Source organism: Orcinus orca, chromosome 9 (assembly GCF_937001465.1).
Source record: "Orcinus orca chromosome 9, mOrcOrc1.1, whole genome shotgun sequence".
NCBI lineage: Eukaryota > Metazoa > Chordata > Mammalia > Artiodactyla > Delphinidae > Orcinus > Orcinus orca.
Genome location: NC_064567.1, coordinates 41,004,204 through 41,021,282, shown reverse-complemented (window position 1 = coordinate 41,021,282; position 17,079 = coordinate 41,004,204). Strand labels below are relative to the sequence as shown.

General features: G+C 34.5%; 1 protein-coding gene across 3 annotated transcripts in view; it reads left to right on the top strand.

Annotated features, from left to right (window-relative positions):
• Positions 1–17,079, top strand: part of ANLN (anillin, actin binding protein) — a 54,897-nt gene that overhangs the window by 19,926 nt on the left and 17,892 nt on the right. Inside the window, exons 8-21 of one of the 3 annotated variants that reach the window (XM_033428277.2) lie at positions 929–1,052; positions 5,101–5,211; positions 5,924–6,141; positions 6,855–7,000; positions 7,276–7,423; positions 7,763–7,898; positions 8,548–8,730; positions 9,705–9,831; positions 10,482–10,530; positions 10,623–10,679; positions 11,288–11,326; positions 11,562–11,583; positions 12,495–12,598; positions 13,353–13,406. In XM_033428277.2, coding sequence (XP_033284168.1) covers positions 929–1,052; positions 5,101–5,211; positions 5,924–6,141; positions 6,855–7,000; positions 7,276–7,423; positions 7,763–7,898; positions 8,548–8,730; positions 9,705–9,831; positions 10,482–10,530; positions 10,623–10,679; positions 11,288–11,326; positions 11,562–11,583; positions 12,495–12,598; positions 13,353–13,406 — 1,518 coding nt within the window. Of the gene's footprint in view, positions 1–928; positions 1,053–5,100; positions 5,212–5,923; positions 6,154–6,854; positions 7,001–7,275; positions 7,424–7,762; positions 7,899–8,547; positions 8,731–9,704; positions 9,832–10,481; positions 10,531–10,622; positions 10,680–11,287; positions 11,327–11,561; positions 11,584–12,494; positions 12,599–13,352; positions 13,407–17,079 lie in introns of all 3 variants that reach the window. The other 2 variants (XM_033428276.2, XM_004269901.4) reach the window with 2 other exon arrangements.

Genomic DNA, 17,079 nt, shown 5'->3' with positions numbered 1-17,079 from the left:
GAATCACTCTCTTCTGTTTGAAGCACCTTCTTCACTTGGTTGCTGGTAGGTCATAGTCTCATGGTTTTCCTTCTACATCTCTGGAAAATAAAAAGCAACCGTTCTTAAATGATTTTTTTGTTAAATGATTCCTGATAAACCTGTGGAATCCCTCCCCAGACAGTTGCACATATACATGTAAAGAAAATTCTGAACACAGTAATGGGGAGTTCAGGAGTCTCCCCACCTCAGAACTCATCTGTGGTACCCACAGAAAGAGCAGCCAGAAGATGGGAGGGAAAAGCAGTTGAGTATGGCGTAACTGAAGTCAAGGGAAGAAAGAGCCTTTCAGAAGGGAGGAGTGGTTGGTATTGCCAAGTGTTTGTTGTCAGACGTAGACTGGACTGAGACCACTGGGTTTTGAAATAAGGAGCTTGTTGTGACTTGGCAGAGCCTTTTAATGAAGTGAGGGTAGAATGCAGGTAGTAGTGGGTGAAGAGCAGGGTCCAGGAGTATAGGCAGTCCTCAGAAGTTTGGTTCTAAAGGGAAGGGAGCAAGGAGGTGGTGGCTGGAAAGGGTTGAGGAAGTGGCATGTGGTTTTGCTTGTATTTGTTTTGTTCTTTCTGAGGAGACAATTATTTTTTCCCAATATGTGGCTTTCACCTGAATTGGTTTATCTAAAGCTGAACTCTGATGTGGATTTTCATTCTCTCTTGCCTACTGGTCTCTAAAAAAGATTTTACTTACTATTAATTACCAAGAATATGAACTAGCACCGAGGCCTTTTGTGTTCTAAACATGGCTGGACCCTTTCACATTCATTATCTGTTTTGTTCTGAGGAAGCTTATATAGAACAATGACTCTTACTTGTTTCATTTAATGACATGTAAAAAGACAAAATTTATAGTTTTGAGAGGTAAAGTTTATCTCTTCATTTGCTTTTTGCAGGAAATTCACTGTCAGAACACTCCCCTCAGAAAACAAGTTGGTCCAAATACCCCATCACTTCCAGTAACAGAAAAGGTGACAGAAAATCAGACACCAGCACAACCTTCTAGTATAGAACCTACGGGTAAGCGTTTTCTATTTCTCCTTCACTTAAAATGTAGATTTCAGTCTACATTGGAAATTGGAATTGGAAATTGGATTGGAAAGCAGAAATGCTGTTTTAGTGTAAAAAGAGAGATTCATTTCTTCATTTCCACTTACCTTCTCATTTCTAGCCATGCAATATCCTTCTTCCTTAATTATCTTTCCAGAGTGAGAACGCATACACTTGATGAGAGTGTAAATTACTATAAGTATTTTTTGGAGAAAAATTCAGTAATATCTATTGAATTGTAAAGTGTGTGTGCTCTGCAAGTGTTTCTGTAAGTTGAATTCTTAGAACTAGTGTGCACAGGTGTATGTACAAATATATTAATTGTAGCACCATTTGTAAGAGTAATAAGATTTAAATGACCTAAATGCAGATCAGTAGAAGACTATAAGTAAATTGTGCTAAATCCATGTAATCAAGTATTATGTAGCTGCTTAAAATGAATAAGGTTGCTTTGTATGTAATGACATTTAATATATCATAGGCAGTTAAATTAAAAGAAACAGTAGTGGTAAAAAAACATATTACTGAAATTCGCCATCGTAGCGGAGCACAGGCTCTGGACGCACAGGCTCAGCGGCAATGGCTCACGGGCCTAGCCGCTCCGCGGCACGTGGGATCTTCCTGGACCGGGGCACGAACCCGCGTCCCCTGCATCAGCAGGCGTACCCTCAACCACTGTGCCACCAGGGAAGCCCCATCTTAACAATTTTTAAGTGTACAGTTCAGTAGTGTTAAGTATATTCACACTGTTGAGGAACAGATCTCTGTAACTTTCATTTGGCAAAACTGAAACTCTATACCCATTAAACAACAACTCCCCTTTTCCCTCTCCTGAGCCTCTGGTCACCAGCATTCTACATTCTGTTTCTATGAATTTGACTACCTCATATAGATTAGATACCTCATATAAGTGCAATAATATAGTATTTGTCTTTTTGTGGCTAGCATATTTAATTTAGCATAACGTCCCAGGTTTCATCCATGTTGACATGTCAAATGTGTGACAGGACTGCCTTCCTTTTTAAGGCTGAATAATATTTTATTGTGTAGATATGCCATATTTTGTTTATCCATTATCCATTGATGGACATGTGGGTTGCTTCCACCTCTTGGCCATTGTGGATAGTGCTGTTATGAACATGGGTATGCAAATATCTCTTCGAGACCCTGCTTTCAATTCTTTTGGCTGTATACCCAGAAGTGGGATTGCTTGATCATGCAGTAGTTCTATTTTTAATATTTTGAGGAACTATTATGCTGGTTTCCATAGTGGTCACACTATTTACAGTCTCACCAACAGTGCACAAGCATTCTGATTTCTCCACACCCTCATCAACACTTGTTATTTTTTGTTTTCTTGACAGTAGCTATCCTAATAGGTATGAGTTATTAGCTCATTGTGATTTTGATTTGCATTTCTCCTATGATTGGAAATGTTGAGCATCTTTTTGCATGCTTGTTGGCCATTTGTATGTCATCTTTGGAGAAGCATCTGTTCATGTCCTTTGCCCATTTTTAAATCAGGTTGATTTTTTGTTATTGAGTTGTAGGAGTTCTTATATTCTGAATATTAACCCCTTGTCAAATATATGATTTGCAAATATTTTCTCACATTCAGTAGGTTGATACACAAAACTTTTTTTTGTAAATTGAGGTGTAGTTGGTTGACAATATTATATTAGTTTTAGGTGTACAACATAATGATTAAACATTTTTATAGATTATACTCCATTTTATTTATCATAAAATATTTTCCATGTGCTGGACAGTATATCCTTGAAACTTACTTATTTTATACATAGTGGTTTGTACCTCTTAATCCCCTACTCCTACCTTGCCCCCGCTCCCACAAAAGTTTTTAAGTTTGATGTAGTCCCATTTGTCTATTTTTGCTTTTGTTGCCTGCTTTGTGTTATACCCAGGAAATCATCACCAAATCCAATGTCATGAAGCTTTCTTTCTCTCTATGTTTTCTTCTGGGAGTTTTATAGTTCTGAGTCTTACATTATGTCTTTAATCCATTTTGAGTTGATTTTTGGATATGGCATCAGATAAAGGTCCAACTTAATTCTTTGCATGTAAATATCCAGTTTTCCCAACATCATTTGCCCTTTCACCATTGAATTATCTTGGCAGCCTTGTTAAAGATCATTTGACCATGTACGTGAAGTTTTATTTCTGGGCTCTCTCTTCTTTTCCACTGGTCTATATGTCTATCTTTATGCCAGTATCATACTATATTGATTATTATAGCTTTGTAATATGTTTTGAAATCAGGAAATGTCAGTCTTCTAACTTTGTTCTCTTTCAAAATTGTTTTGGATATTCAGGGTCTCTTGAAGTTCCATATGAATTTTAGGACAGACTTTCTATTTCTCCAAAAAGTGCTGTTGGGATTTTGATAAGAATTGCATTGAATCTGTAGATTGCTTTGGGTAGTATTGACATCTTAACAATATTAAGTCTTGCAGTCCATGAACATGGGATGTCTTTCCATCTATTTGTGTGTTTTTTAATGTCTTTCAGCAATATTTTGTACTTTTCAGTATACAAGTCTATCACCTCCTTGGTTAGGTTTATTCCTAAGTATTTTATTCTGTTTGATGCTATTGTAAATGGAATTGTTTTCTTAATTTGCTCTTCAGATTGTTCATTGTTAGTATATAGAAATGCAACTGGTTTTTTTGTGTTGATTTTGTATTCTGCATCTTTGCTGAATTTGTATATTATTCTAACAGTTTTTTTGTGTGTGGAATCTTTAGAATTTTCTGTATATAAGATCATGTTATCTGTGAACAGAGATAATTTTACTTCTTTTAAAATTTGGATTCTTTTAATTTCTTTTTCTTGCCTATTGCTCTAACTAGGACTTTTAAAAAGCTATGTTGACTAGAAATGGTGAGAGTGGGCTTATCTCTAGCTTGTCTTGTTCCTGATCTTAGAGGAAAAGCTTTCAATCTTTTACCATTAAGTATAATGTTAGCTGTGGGCTTCTCATATATGGTCTTTATTATGTTGAAGTAGTGTTTTTCTATTGCTAGTTAAGTGTTTTTATTGACACTTTTTAAAAAGCAAAAACCAAAATGCAGAACAGCATGTATAGTATGATCACACTATTTACAATAGCCAGGACATGGAAGCAACCAAAGTGTCCATCAACAGATGAATGGATGAAGAAGATGTGGCACATATATACAATGGAATATTACTCAGCCATAAAAAGAAATGAAATTGAGTTATTTGTAGTGAGGTGGATGGACCTAGAGTCTGTCATACAGAGTGAAGTAAGTCAGAAAGAGAAAAACAAATACCATATGCTAACACATATATATGGAATCTAAAAAAGAAAAAAAAATGGTTCTGATGAACCTAGGGGCAGGACAGGAATAAAGATGCAGATGTAGAGACTGGACTTGAGGACACGGGGAGGGGGAAGGGTGAGCTGGGACAAAGTGAGAGAGTGGCGTTGACATATATACACTACCAAATGTAAAATAGAGAGCTAGTGGGAAGCAGCGCATAGCATAAGGAGATCAGCTTGGTGCTTTGTGACCACCTAGATGGGTGGGAAGGGAGGGTTGGAGGGAGACGCCAGAAGGAGAGGATATGGGGATGTATGTATACGTATAGCTGATTCACTTTGTTATACAGCAGAAACTAACAAAACATTGTAAAGCAATTATACTCCAACAAAGATGTTTAAAAAATAAAATAAAATAAGATAAAATAATGGGAAAAATTTTTAAAAAGATATATACATATGTATACATAGGGGGAAAACTGGAAGAACAAACAATAACCTGGTAATATTAGTGTCCCCTTTCTCTTCTAGGGAAGAAGAGAGAGATGGGAAAGTTAAGAGAAGACAGGTGCTTTGGGGCATTCTCTACTTTATGCATTTCTGGATTTGAAATGCATAGCTTTATAATCAGAAAACAAGATATGTAAGATTCCTTAATTGAAAAACTCTTAAGTTTTTATATATATATTCATATGGTTTTTCCTTAAATTTTTTTAGGTTTTACTGAATGTGAAATGACGAAGTCTAGCCCTTTGAAAATAACATTGTTTTTGGAAGAGGAAAAGTCCTTAAAAGTAACATCAGACCCAAAGGTTGAACAGCTGACTGGTTGGTTTTTGTTGTTTTCATTCCTTGTCTCTTATTAACTCTGGACACGCTAGGAGAATTAGTATTCTCATATTCAAATATGCAGTGTTCTATATTTCAAAATATGATTTTATAATATTCTTTTTTTTTCCCCACTTGGAAATACTCTAGCTTTCACAAAATACAGTACTGTGAACAGTTATCTTTAGGTCCCAGGCTCCTGTGAAAATCTGATTAAGGCTATCACTCACTTTCAAAGGGAAAGAAAATGTGCTGCCCTTCCAAACTCTGCATGTATGGTTAGAGGAATCAGTGGCCCTTGAAGTTTATTTGTGACCCCTGCCCTAAGTGATGTTAATATTTTCCTATTATTGACTGCAATGTGAAAGGGCAGTTCCCAACAATAGAAAAAGAATTATTTGAAAAAATATTTTTTGTAAATCTGAAGCTTTTGGCTATTATCTTGCAGTCTGGGTTTTTAATATTCTTTCTTAAACCCAAAGAATTGAATCAGCTTTTGATAGTTCCCACCTTTATTACTTAGAAAATGTTATTGGAACTTTATATTAGTAGTATTCTATTTCTTTTTGTTTTGTTTGTTTAGGAGGTACTTTTTCATAGGCCTTTTTCTTCCTGTTTATTGAGTAAGCATATGAATGTTAGGTCTTCTCTGTTATCCGTTTAATTCTTAAAGGTCTGAATCACAGTATTTACCTGTTGGAATATTTTTCAGAGGTGGTACGTGAAATTGAGATGAGTGTGGATGATGATATCAACAGTTCAAAAGTAATTAATGACATCTTCAGTGATGTCCTAGAGCAAGGTGAACTAGATGTGGAAAAGAGCCAGGAGGAGATGGATAATGCAGATGCAGAAAGCAGCGAACAGGAAGATGCACTGAATATCTCCTCGATGTCTTTACTTGCTCCATTAGCACAGACAGTTGGTGTGGTAAGTCCAGAGGTAAGAAAGGACTAAATGTAAACAGGCCCAGCACAGAAAGAAACTAAGTAGAATTGGGGTCCCTTTTTGTTTTAGTTGGTGCATGGGGATTTGGCACTCTGTAGCCAGGGGTATTTTGCAAACCTGATGTTAATTCTCTTAAAAGAGAGCTTAAAACTCTTCAGTGTTTGTTTTTGGCCTTAGATGGAATCCAAACTGTAACATGGCTTAAAAGGCCAGACATTTGGGCTCAAATCCTGGCTCTGCCATTAAGCGATGTTTATGGGCCAGGTTATTTAACCTCTTTGCCACAGTTAAATGTTAAATTAGGTTAAAAATAGTACCTACATCATGGGGGTGAAGTGCATATTAGGTCATATTAGTATATTAGTATTTAGCACCAGATAGATAACTAACATTTATTGAGAGCTAACTCTACTGTTATAAGCTATCACCCTAAATTGAATAGCTGCACCTTTTTTTGGAGATTGATTCAATTAGAAATATTTTTTTAAAAGAGTTACAAGTGTAGGCTTCAGCTGTCTTTGAACTTTTACTCATATACATTTTAGGAACTTATTTAAGTTTGCCTTGTTTTTATGATGAATCGATCAACTTATTGGATGTTTATTTTCTAGTAATAAAGTCATTCAATTCCTCAGATTTCTCATTTAGAATCAATGTCATCCATAAAATCTAATATCTGATGTGCCTTCCTGCAGAATTTAGTTTCTTCGCCTAGCTGGGAATTGAAAGACACCAGCATAAGTGATGAAAGTCCAAAGCCAGGAAAATTCCAAAGAACCCGTGTCCCTCGAGCTGAGTCTGGTGATAGTATAGGTCATGAAGGTCATGATCTTCCTTACAGGTGAGAACATCTTAGAGGACATTCACTCGCTAAGGGTCATGGTTTAGATTGACATAACAAGTTTTGTTATTTATAATTATAGTGTTATTAGTATTAATCTTTATAAAACTTTGAAATAGCTTTGGGAAGACTCTCTTTCACCCAATGGCATTTTCCATTCTAGTGAAGTGTTCTACTGATATGTTGCAATATCAATATTCTGCTGATATGTTCAACAAAGGATAGTGCTTAGTGTGTTGCTGGATTTCTAATAGAGTATAACTTATTTCCTGAAGCATTGATGCATATAGATCTCAAAGAGTCAAAGAAACAGACCGTCCTTCAATAAAGCAGGTGATTGTTCGGAAGGAAGATGTTACTTCAAAATTGAATGAAAAAAAGAATGGTTTTCCTTGTCAGGTTAACATCAAACAGAAAATGCAGGTATGTACTGTGGAAAGGGGATTTGGAAGGTTGACAGCGTGAGATGGTGAGCTCCTTGAGGACAAGAGCCCAGCCTTATTCATCTCTGTATCCTGAGTGACTAGGACAGTGTGTGACGTGTAGGAGCTCAGGAGCTTACTCCTGAATTCAGTTTGAGAAAAGTCCTCTTTTTTTGGTGCATAGTCTAGAAACTTGAACAATGAAACTGTAACATTTTGACTTCCCTCTCTGGAGATTTTGGAAATTACCCAATTGGATAAATTATAATTAAAGTTTAAATAAAGTGAAAATGGTGATTAAAAATGTGAGTTTTTTTCCTCCTTTCATTGGTTTCACTAGGAGCTCAATAATGAAATAAATTTGCAGCAGACAGTGATCTATCAGGCTAGCCAGGCTCTTAACTGTTGTGTTGATGAAGACCATGGAAAAGGGTCACTGGAAGAAGCTGAAGCAGAAAGACTTCTTCTAATTGCAAGTATGTGTGATACACCTGAAACAATTCCAACACAATTTCAAACCAGGAAAAACTCATTTTGTCTAGTATACTCAGAAATTTCTAATTTTAGAGAAAGGGCTTTTTTGATAATCTGTTTCAGCTGATCTATTTTTTGTTTCTTACAAGGTTTGTGAAAACACTACATGTAAAATAAGGTGTAGTTTGCATGAAAAGGTGAAAGAACCTGGAATGCATTTGAAGAAATGTAGTGTAAAGAGTATGCTAAGAATGAATACATGAACTCACACACATACGTACTCTTTATGCACACACACATACATGCTCTGTCTCTGTACCTGTCTATATATGTATAGCTAAAAATAAGTATGTGAATTTTGTTGTGTGTATGTGTGGTGATGGATGACAGGGCATGTTAGGATGGAGAGATTAACCATGCAAGAAAGCTGACCAAAAGTTGAAGTATTAAATTACAAGGATTTTGTGAACAGATTGAGCAATCAAGGTTTTACCTAACTACCTTCCATCTATTTATATGAAGGAAGAGTTACTGATTTTGTCTTTGGTGTTGTATACAGTTGCCACATGAGTTCATTTTCTTGAATTGGTTTAATTTAGAAACAATTGCAGTTTTAATATTTGAAATATTAACTTGCATATTTCTACATAGCTGAGAAGAGAACACTTTTGATTGATGAGTTGAATAAGTTGAAGAATGAAGGACCTCAGAGGAAGAATAATGCTGGTCCCATATCCCAAAGTGAATTTGTCCCTTCCAAAGGATCAATTACTTTGTCAGAAATCCGCTTGCCTCTAAAAGCAGATTTTGTCTGCAGTACAGTTCAGAAACCAGGTATGGTAATTTTTATTTACTCACTTCTAGATCATATGTTAAATTATGAATTTCACCTAGATTGGAATTGTACAAATGGGAAAAAGTAGAGCATGTATGAAGACACAAGGCTTGTATCTCGGGCCTTTAGTTCCTTTTATGTAGATGGGTGTATAAAAATAACCAAGGAAAATTTCATATATGTTCTTACTGATCCATGCAATAACAGACATAGTTCTAACTGAAAGTTAGGCTTGTTAAACATAATATTGAACATAAAATAAATTACTAAGATGAGTTGTTCTGATAAAACAGACCATTTGACTTGCATTAATTTTATTGTGGAAAGTATTGGGCATCTAAAAGAACTTATTTTACTTACTCTATTCTATTTAAAATTCACTCTGTCATGTAAATTTGTTCTTTGAATCCTGAATTCCTGGTTGTGGGAGTGAAGAGCATCACAGTGTAGATACTTCTATTCAAATTTTATTCCCTTTATTCCTCTAGAATGAATAAATAAACTTTTCTAAGCTATGTATTCTACTTAAAATCATATTTAAACAAAGTGGGTAAAGGAGGTTATGGCACCAGTATCTGAAAAATAGGGCAGGATGGTAACTTTCACAGAAATATAGTATTTTAATCTCAGTTTTGAAATAACAAACCAGAATTTACCCTTTTGAGATGTATACTATTAGCTAAAGAATTTCGGGTCAATAGGTAAAATTTGAAGTCAGCAGAAACTGAGGAATGTGTAGCGAAGTTATTTCAGTTCACTTAAAATGAAGAGACCTTGATGATGCTGTTCCAGGAACATGTCTGTCTGCTTATGTTATGTCTTTTTGTGTCTGAAAAGTTGACTTTAGAAAATTTGAAATGAATTTTATGTAAATCAGTTGCAGTATTACTTTATTCATTTGGTCTTCCAGAATGCTGATTAGCTAAATCTGATTTTGCTTGTGCTTATTAGGTAATGTGATTATTTCTTACAGATGCAGCAAATTACTATTTCTTAATTATACTAAAAGCAGGAGCTGAAAATATGGTAGCCACACCATTAGCAAGTACCTCAAATTCTCTTAATGGCGATGCTCTAACATTCACTACTACATTTACTTTGTAAGTAAATTAGGCTTTTGATGGTTCAAACATACTTTTCTTTTTTAATAGAGTTAATACAGTCTAAGCATCCAGGTAGAATTTATAATCTTTGAAATGCAGTATGCTTATTGTTTTTATATGGACAAATAACTCATTTTTCAATTTGTTGGTTTAACTCTTTTATGTTTCCGATCTTTTCTTCCATTGAGTAGCATGTTTCTTCCACGTGACTATAGGTATTTGATGTTTTGAAGTGTTTTAACATATATATTTACTACACACACACACACACACACACACACACATGCAAAATCTGGACCACAATTTTTTAATATATACTTTAAATCTCTTAATGTACTTAACATTAAGTCTCAGTGAAAGACATTTATATTTAGTGTCAGAGATTTATTTTGAAACTAGAGTCAAAATCTAGTTTGGAAGAAAAACTACTTTTATTATTTAAGATCTTGAGTTGTAAAATGCTGAAGAAAATGTTTGACCTGTATTATAGGAAAAAATAGACAGTTCTTACCAGTTTTTATATTCTTTAATAGTTTGTAACTATTGTCTTTAGTTTTAAAACACAGTGAATTCCTTTACTCTCAGCCTTGTAACAGTATTTGTGGCATAATTTTTAATGGCATAATTTGATATTTTTATTTTTCCAGGCGGGATGTGTCAAATGACTTTGAAATAAATATTGAAGTTTACAGCTTGGTAAGCAGTTAAAGCTTTCTAAAGTAACTAATAGTGTATTTTTCTTAAAGACATCAGATTTTAAGTTACTTATGCTTTGGATTTGTGTGTAGGTACAAACGAAAGATCCCTCAGGCCCTGATAAGAAGAAAAAAGCATACAAGTCAAAGGTGAGAATGAAAGAAACCCAGTAGAAATATAATCAGAAATAGGAGATATAATGTCTGTTTACAATTATGTATAATTTTTAATAATTATCAAGCTTTTGGGTCATTTTTATGCCTTAAATTTCTAGTTACTGCACATAATAAGTATAGGTATGAATACTGAGAGTAAACTTGCAGTGAGTGACCATGACCCTAAGTATAAGCTACCGATATTACTCAGGCTAGACAATTCTGTTTTCTCCATATCTGCTTGACAACTATTATTATCTCTTTAAACTTTTCTCAGGCCTTTCCTCTGAACTCTTGTCTTACTAGCTCCTCTAAACCAGACTTAAGAATGATGTGGTCACTGTAGGCATGAGGAATAGAAACAGCTTTGTTTCTGTCCTTCCTAGCCTTTGCTCTTTTGTTCTTTGTTTAAATCATCATTTAAAAGAATTTTATTTAGCTTTAACAAAAAAGGAATAACAGTGTGGGTAAAGCCGGAATAAAAGACTCAAGTATAATGTATTGATATTTAAGAGTTATTTTCTGTGTGGGAGAATCTCAAGTTTGGTTGGTTTTAATCATAATGTTTAATAGGAAATATACTAAGTTATCTTTTCTTCCAGGCTATTACTCCTAAGCGACTTCTCACATCTGTAACCACAGTAAGTAGAATTTTTTGAAAGTTGAAGTTCCTTGAGAAATCTTCATCTTACACATATGATTGGAAATTGGTTAACCATTTCTAAACCCTAAGTGCTTTGGGAATCTTTAAAATATCCTAAAAGGAAAAAATAATGTTTTCTGAAATATAGTCCTTGTAGTGTTTGTACTTAATATTTAAATCTTTGTATCAAATAAAGAAAATAACTTATGTCCTTCTTCACACCTTTTTTTTAGAAAAGCACCCTTCCTTCTTCAGGTGAGTGAATCTTGAACTATTTGAAGCGTTAGGATATAAGCAATTGCATACTTATACATATAGCCGTCTTGATTTATGAGTGCTTACCTTACTCTCCTTTGAATATTTTCTGTAAGGTAGTAACATATAAGATTACTGGCGAGAATAACCTGCTGTCTGAAACCACCACGGGCCACCAAACAGCACATTGCTCAGGCTCTAGCAGGCAGTACACATAGGATACCTAGTCACTTGACAACTGCAGCAGGTAGCATTACTCTTCACCCTATCTTCTCTTGTTCTGTAGATTTGTTTTGTGCTAGCCACACTGAGGAGTTCACCTGTTTTAACTTTACTGATCATGACTGGCATCGCATCATGTCAGAAAAGCATCTTTCTAGTTCACTGGAAACTGGAGTGCCAGTAGGCCAGGGAAGACTTTTCCAGAGTGGCGTTAGGCCTAAATTTTCCAAAGGGGATTAGGACTGAGCTGGTTTCACTCACCTTTGGACTTTTGGTCTCTGTTTCTTGGCACAAGAGAATAACTAAGAAGAACCGTGCAGATAAAGTCCTGCTGCTCATTATGTCATCCTAGACTACAGCAGTGAAGGTTTTCATCTCTCATAGGAAAATTGCTTTTTATGCACACGTTTTTAGGTTCTATATGTTTAAAAACACATCTGTCTCAAATGTTAAGATGTGCCTGTACCTCACTTACGTTAAATATAAATACTTAACAGTTTTCTTTCATTAGGAAATGTGTTGATGTTTTATTCCCCCCACCCTGCCCCACCTCCATATTTGGAGATGGAGGAAAATGAAGCAGTTTTTTCTGTGGCAGTTTAATTTCATTCTGTTAGAGTGGGGTGAGGAATTGTTATTTATACTTACCAAAGTCACTCTGAACTAAACTTCATTTCCTTTTTCTTTAGTTATGGCCAGTCTTAATGCTGTGCGTACCAGCAACTTTGCCCTTGTTGGATCTTACATGCTGTCATTATCTTCAGTAGGAAACACAAAATTTGCTCTGGACAAGGTAATCCAAATTTATTTATTTATTTATAGAAAAATTAGGTCCATGAAAATGTCCCATTACTTTCAAGTATTTGAAATCTTTGGCTGAATATGTATGTTCTTAGAATTGTACATTTTAATTAGACATGGGTTTAGCTGCATTATATGTTTTTTGATGTTGGAAGTATTTCTCCCCTGTATCTTAATAGTTAAGTCTTCAAAGCAGCATATACTGGTTTATTCTAAATGTCAATTCTGACTAAGAAAGTATTGCTTCTTGCGTATAGATGTTAAGCTTACAGTTTTAAACATAGTTTCTTGCCCGTTTGAAACCAATATTTTGAAATGACTAACATTTTTTGGATTTAGTTTTGACAAGATAGGGAAAGATAGATTAATTTCTTGGAAAAGTACTCATGAATCTAAGGGATTTCCTTCCCGTACTTTCCTCTCCAAGTTTAAGACTTCATAGTTCAGATCTGTGTAGTGTCACTACCATATTGAGTGCTTTTTCACCACACTGTAAAGACTAAATATTTAATAGCTAACGAGATCATTTTAAGTAGTAAGAGAAGTAGAGGCAAACTTTAGTCCTAGTGTTGGCTTCTGCTGTATAATACAGACTATTTAAAAATATTATAAAAGATTTCTGAAGTTAGAATATAACGATGTTTAAAAAAATTCATGTAACTTTTAATTTAGTAATTCAGCTAGTTTAACAAATTGAGTGATTCTGGGTCTTTTTTTCTCTTTGTCTTTTATTTTGTTTGTTTTAGATAAATTATGATGTTAAAGAGCGAGAGCTACTGGGCTATATGTTCCAGGAAAAGGTTGCCATATTTTCTTTGCTTGAAACTAATGAGCTTAAAAATTAGTCCTTAATTTTTGGCCCTTATGTATTTGTTTTACTAACCACTCTCATGTCTTCTTGGTTATTTTGAATAATTAAGGACATTATGTAAATTATTCTTTCTTTAGATCCTTGTAGATGGGCATCTTTTTCTTTAGTCTCATAATTCTTTAAAGCTTTCTTTAAAAGTTCTCTAGTTTTTTTCATGCCTTTTTGGTATTTGGGCTTTTATATTCTTTTTTCATGTTATAATTCTTTAAGATTCTATAGTCACTTCAGCATTGATTTTTCCGGGTACCAAATGCCAAATTAATAACTATGTCTAAAACTAAAATTTATTCAGTATTGTTGACCTCCTCTTTATTGAAAGAACTATTGGTAATGTTTTAAGTAAAAGTAGACAACTTCTGTGATCTTAATTGGCTAATAGGTATGTTGCTATGTAGTTGATGCTCTGTTTATTAATTTTAAAATTAAAATTCATTTAATGCTAAAATTATACTAAATATATTCATATATTATAGAAATGTTTTTTAGGATTTTTAATATCTTTGTGAAGATCAATCACAAGCATCTTGTGGGTGTATAGATATGCTAATTTGCAAAATGCTGGATAGTACTTTTTGTTTTATTTTAAATTCTTTTTTTTCTTTTTTAATTTTTCTTTTTGGCTGCCTTGTGTCTTTGTTGCTGCACGCAGGCTTTACCTAGTTGCAGCGAGTGGTGGCTACTCTTCGTTGTGGTGCATGGGCTTCTCGTGGTGGCTTCTCTTGTTGCGGAGCATGGGCTCTAGGCACGCAGGATTCAGTAGTTGCAGGGTGTGGGCTCAGTAGTTGTGGCTCGCGGGCTCTAGAGCGCAGGCTCAGTAGTTGTGGCGCGTGGGCTTAGTTGCTCTGCGGCATGTGGGATCTTCCCAGACCGGGGATCGAACCCGTGTCCCCTGCATTGAGAGGTGGATTCTTAACCACTGCACCACCAGAAAAGTCGTATTTTAAATTCTTAAAACAACATTTGCAAATTAGGTAAACATAAGGACTGGGGTTCTGTGAACTGTATTCCTTACTCAGTGTTGTCCCATAGCCAATTTCTATATATGTAAGAGATTTCATGAATCTCTAAAATGAAAGAGATTTCAATGACATATGTTAAATATAGACTGATTGCTCTTTAAAAATTTTTTTCACTGCCATTTTAATTTAAAACGTCACACAAATTAAAAATAAATTACATGTCCATTCTCTTAAAAAATTTTTTGAAATTATAACTTAAATATCCAGCCACCTGATCTGAGTGTAAAATCAAATCAGTTTAATGGTTGTGTCCAATACTGTAAAGTCTCTTCCTGAGTCAAATACAATATAATTTAGATGAAAAATTTGTCATAGATGTGCTTTTTTGAGTGGCAGGGGGGAGCAAGTATTTGTTCTAATACCTTGTGGTTATGTAGGAGAATATTTAAGATAGTTAAGTTTAGATGTTCTTTAAATTGGTGGGAAAAATGGAAGACCTTGTATATTCACATAATAATCCCATTTGATTAAATTTGAGAGAGTAAACAAGTCTCCCATATCCTACCAGAGACCATCAGTGCAAGGGAACGTTTGCTTATTTTACTGGTGTCTTGACCAATAAAGATAAGTCACGGGGTTATCTCTGAGACCCCTTCAGAATGAGATTTCTGTTGAGGTTAACCCAGTGTTTGCTCTATAAATTTAGGATACCACTAATAACGGATTGCTTTCTTATTTGAGCTTATAGATATCGGATGTAAAGTCTGACGTCCTGGAATTTAAATTATGAATTTCAATGAGTCACACTCTCAAATCCTTTCTTTGAATAGAGAATCCAAAATAATCATAGGTTTTACTATACTTTTATGGATAAAGGGAGAAGCATATCCCACAACTCATCTTCTGACTTAAAGAAATGTCATAGATATTTATACCTTCCAGGAAATAGAGATGTCAATTTAAATAGTATTAGGGCAAACACCTGTGAGGTAAAACAAATGATTAGCACTGTAGAATTCTGAGGTTGTAGGAAGAGTGATTAGGTGTTCTGGTGTGTCCAAAGCTATCCTGGTTTATGCCTGTTGGTCTGGTTTAATTATTAACAGGTATAATTATTCTCGCTCAGAAATATCCTGACGTATAAAAAATTATACAGTCACCCTGATTATAGGGTACATTTTACACCTCTTAACGATAATCTTTGAGGTGTTGATAATCTTAAAAGACCATTTTGTTAAATAGAAAACAGAATAGGATCATACATTTTCGCACATCTCCACACTTGACAGGGTGTAGTAACATTGACTCTTCTGTGATTATTCTCAGTTCACTTCAGGACAAGCTTCTAACCAAGAATATTGTCTACTTTTCACAGCTGTAGAGTAAGAGGGAACATTTTCTTCTCATCTTTCTGAGATTCTTCTTACCAGGAGCATTCTCTGGGCTAAATAGTAGAATTCTATTAATTAGCATTGAGAGGCTAAGGAACTTAACATTGACAATATAGAAAAGAAAACGGCAAGGGAATTTATAACAAATATAATAATGAGGCGTATGATGTTTTGACTCTACATTATAGATACCTTTGAAATTCAGGAAGTTGAAGGTTTATTTTATGGAGTTAGTCTCTTGAAATCCATACTTTTTGGCCAAGAATCCCCCCTTTAACTTATCTTTATTAGGTTGGAGGACTAAATTTTTGGAAACTAATCTTACAGTAAAAACTTTCTAATTTAGACTGAACTAAGATATTCCAACAGGGTGTCATTCTTCTTCACTGGGCAGCAGGAATGACAGACTAAAGCATCCCCCTTTCTATCTTGACCCAGAAGTCAATATGACTTTAAATATTTGGATGTTACCATTTTACTCTAATGATACAACTTCTCCAATTGAATTTTTCTTATATTTGTAATCTTTAATTCACATTGAGAATCATTTAAAATTATCACATGTACTTAAGCAGCTTTTATAATTTAAAAGATACTTTTGACATGCGGTCTCTTCATTATTAATAGACTGATAAGAATGATTTGTTTAAAAATATTTCTTATGTGAATATTTTCATGCTAGACAGAAAGCATGATTTTATTGGGAAGAAAATATCAGTCCCTCAAACTTCCAACTAGTAAGAGCAACATAGTCTCAATTTTAGGCACTTAGTTTTTGTTCTGTCAACTTATGCTTCATGTATTTTAAAGCTATGCTATTAGGTGCATAAATATTTAAGATTATTATATCTTCTTGATGAATTGTTAACACTTTCTCTCTGGTAGTCATCTTTATCTTAAGGTCTACTTTGTCTGTTATTAATAGAGTCACATCAGCTTTCTTATGATTAATGTTGATATGGTATATCTTTTTCCATTCTTTTTTTTCCCCCCTGGCCGTGCCACGTAGCGTGCGGGCTCTTAGTTCCCCGACCAGGGAACCCATGCCCCCTGCAGTGGAAGCGCACAGCCCTAACCACTGGACTGCCAGGGAATTTTCTCTTTTTCCATTCTTTATTCTCAACCTGTCCATATATGTCAAATTAGTGTATCAGAAGCATATTTTATGGTCATATTTTGTTAGTTTAACAATTTTTTGTCTTTTCATTAGAGTGTTTAGTACATTTATATTTAATGCAATACTAATATGGTT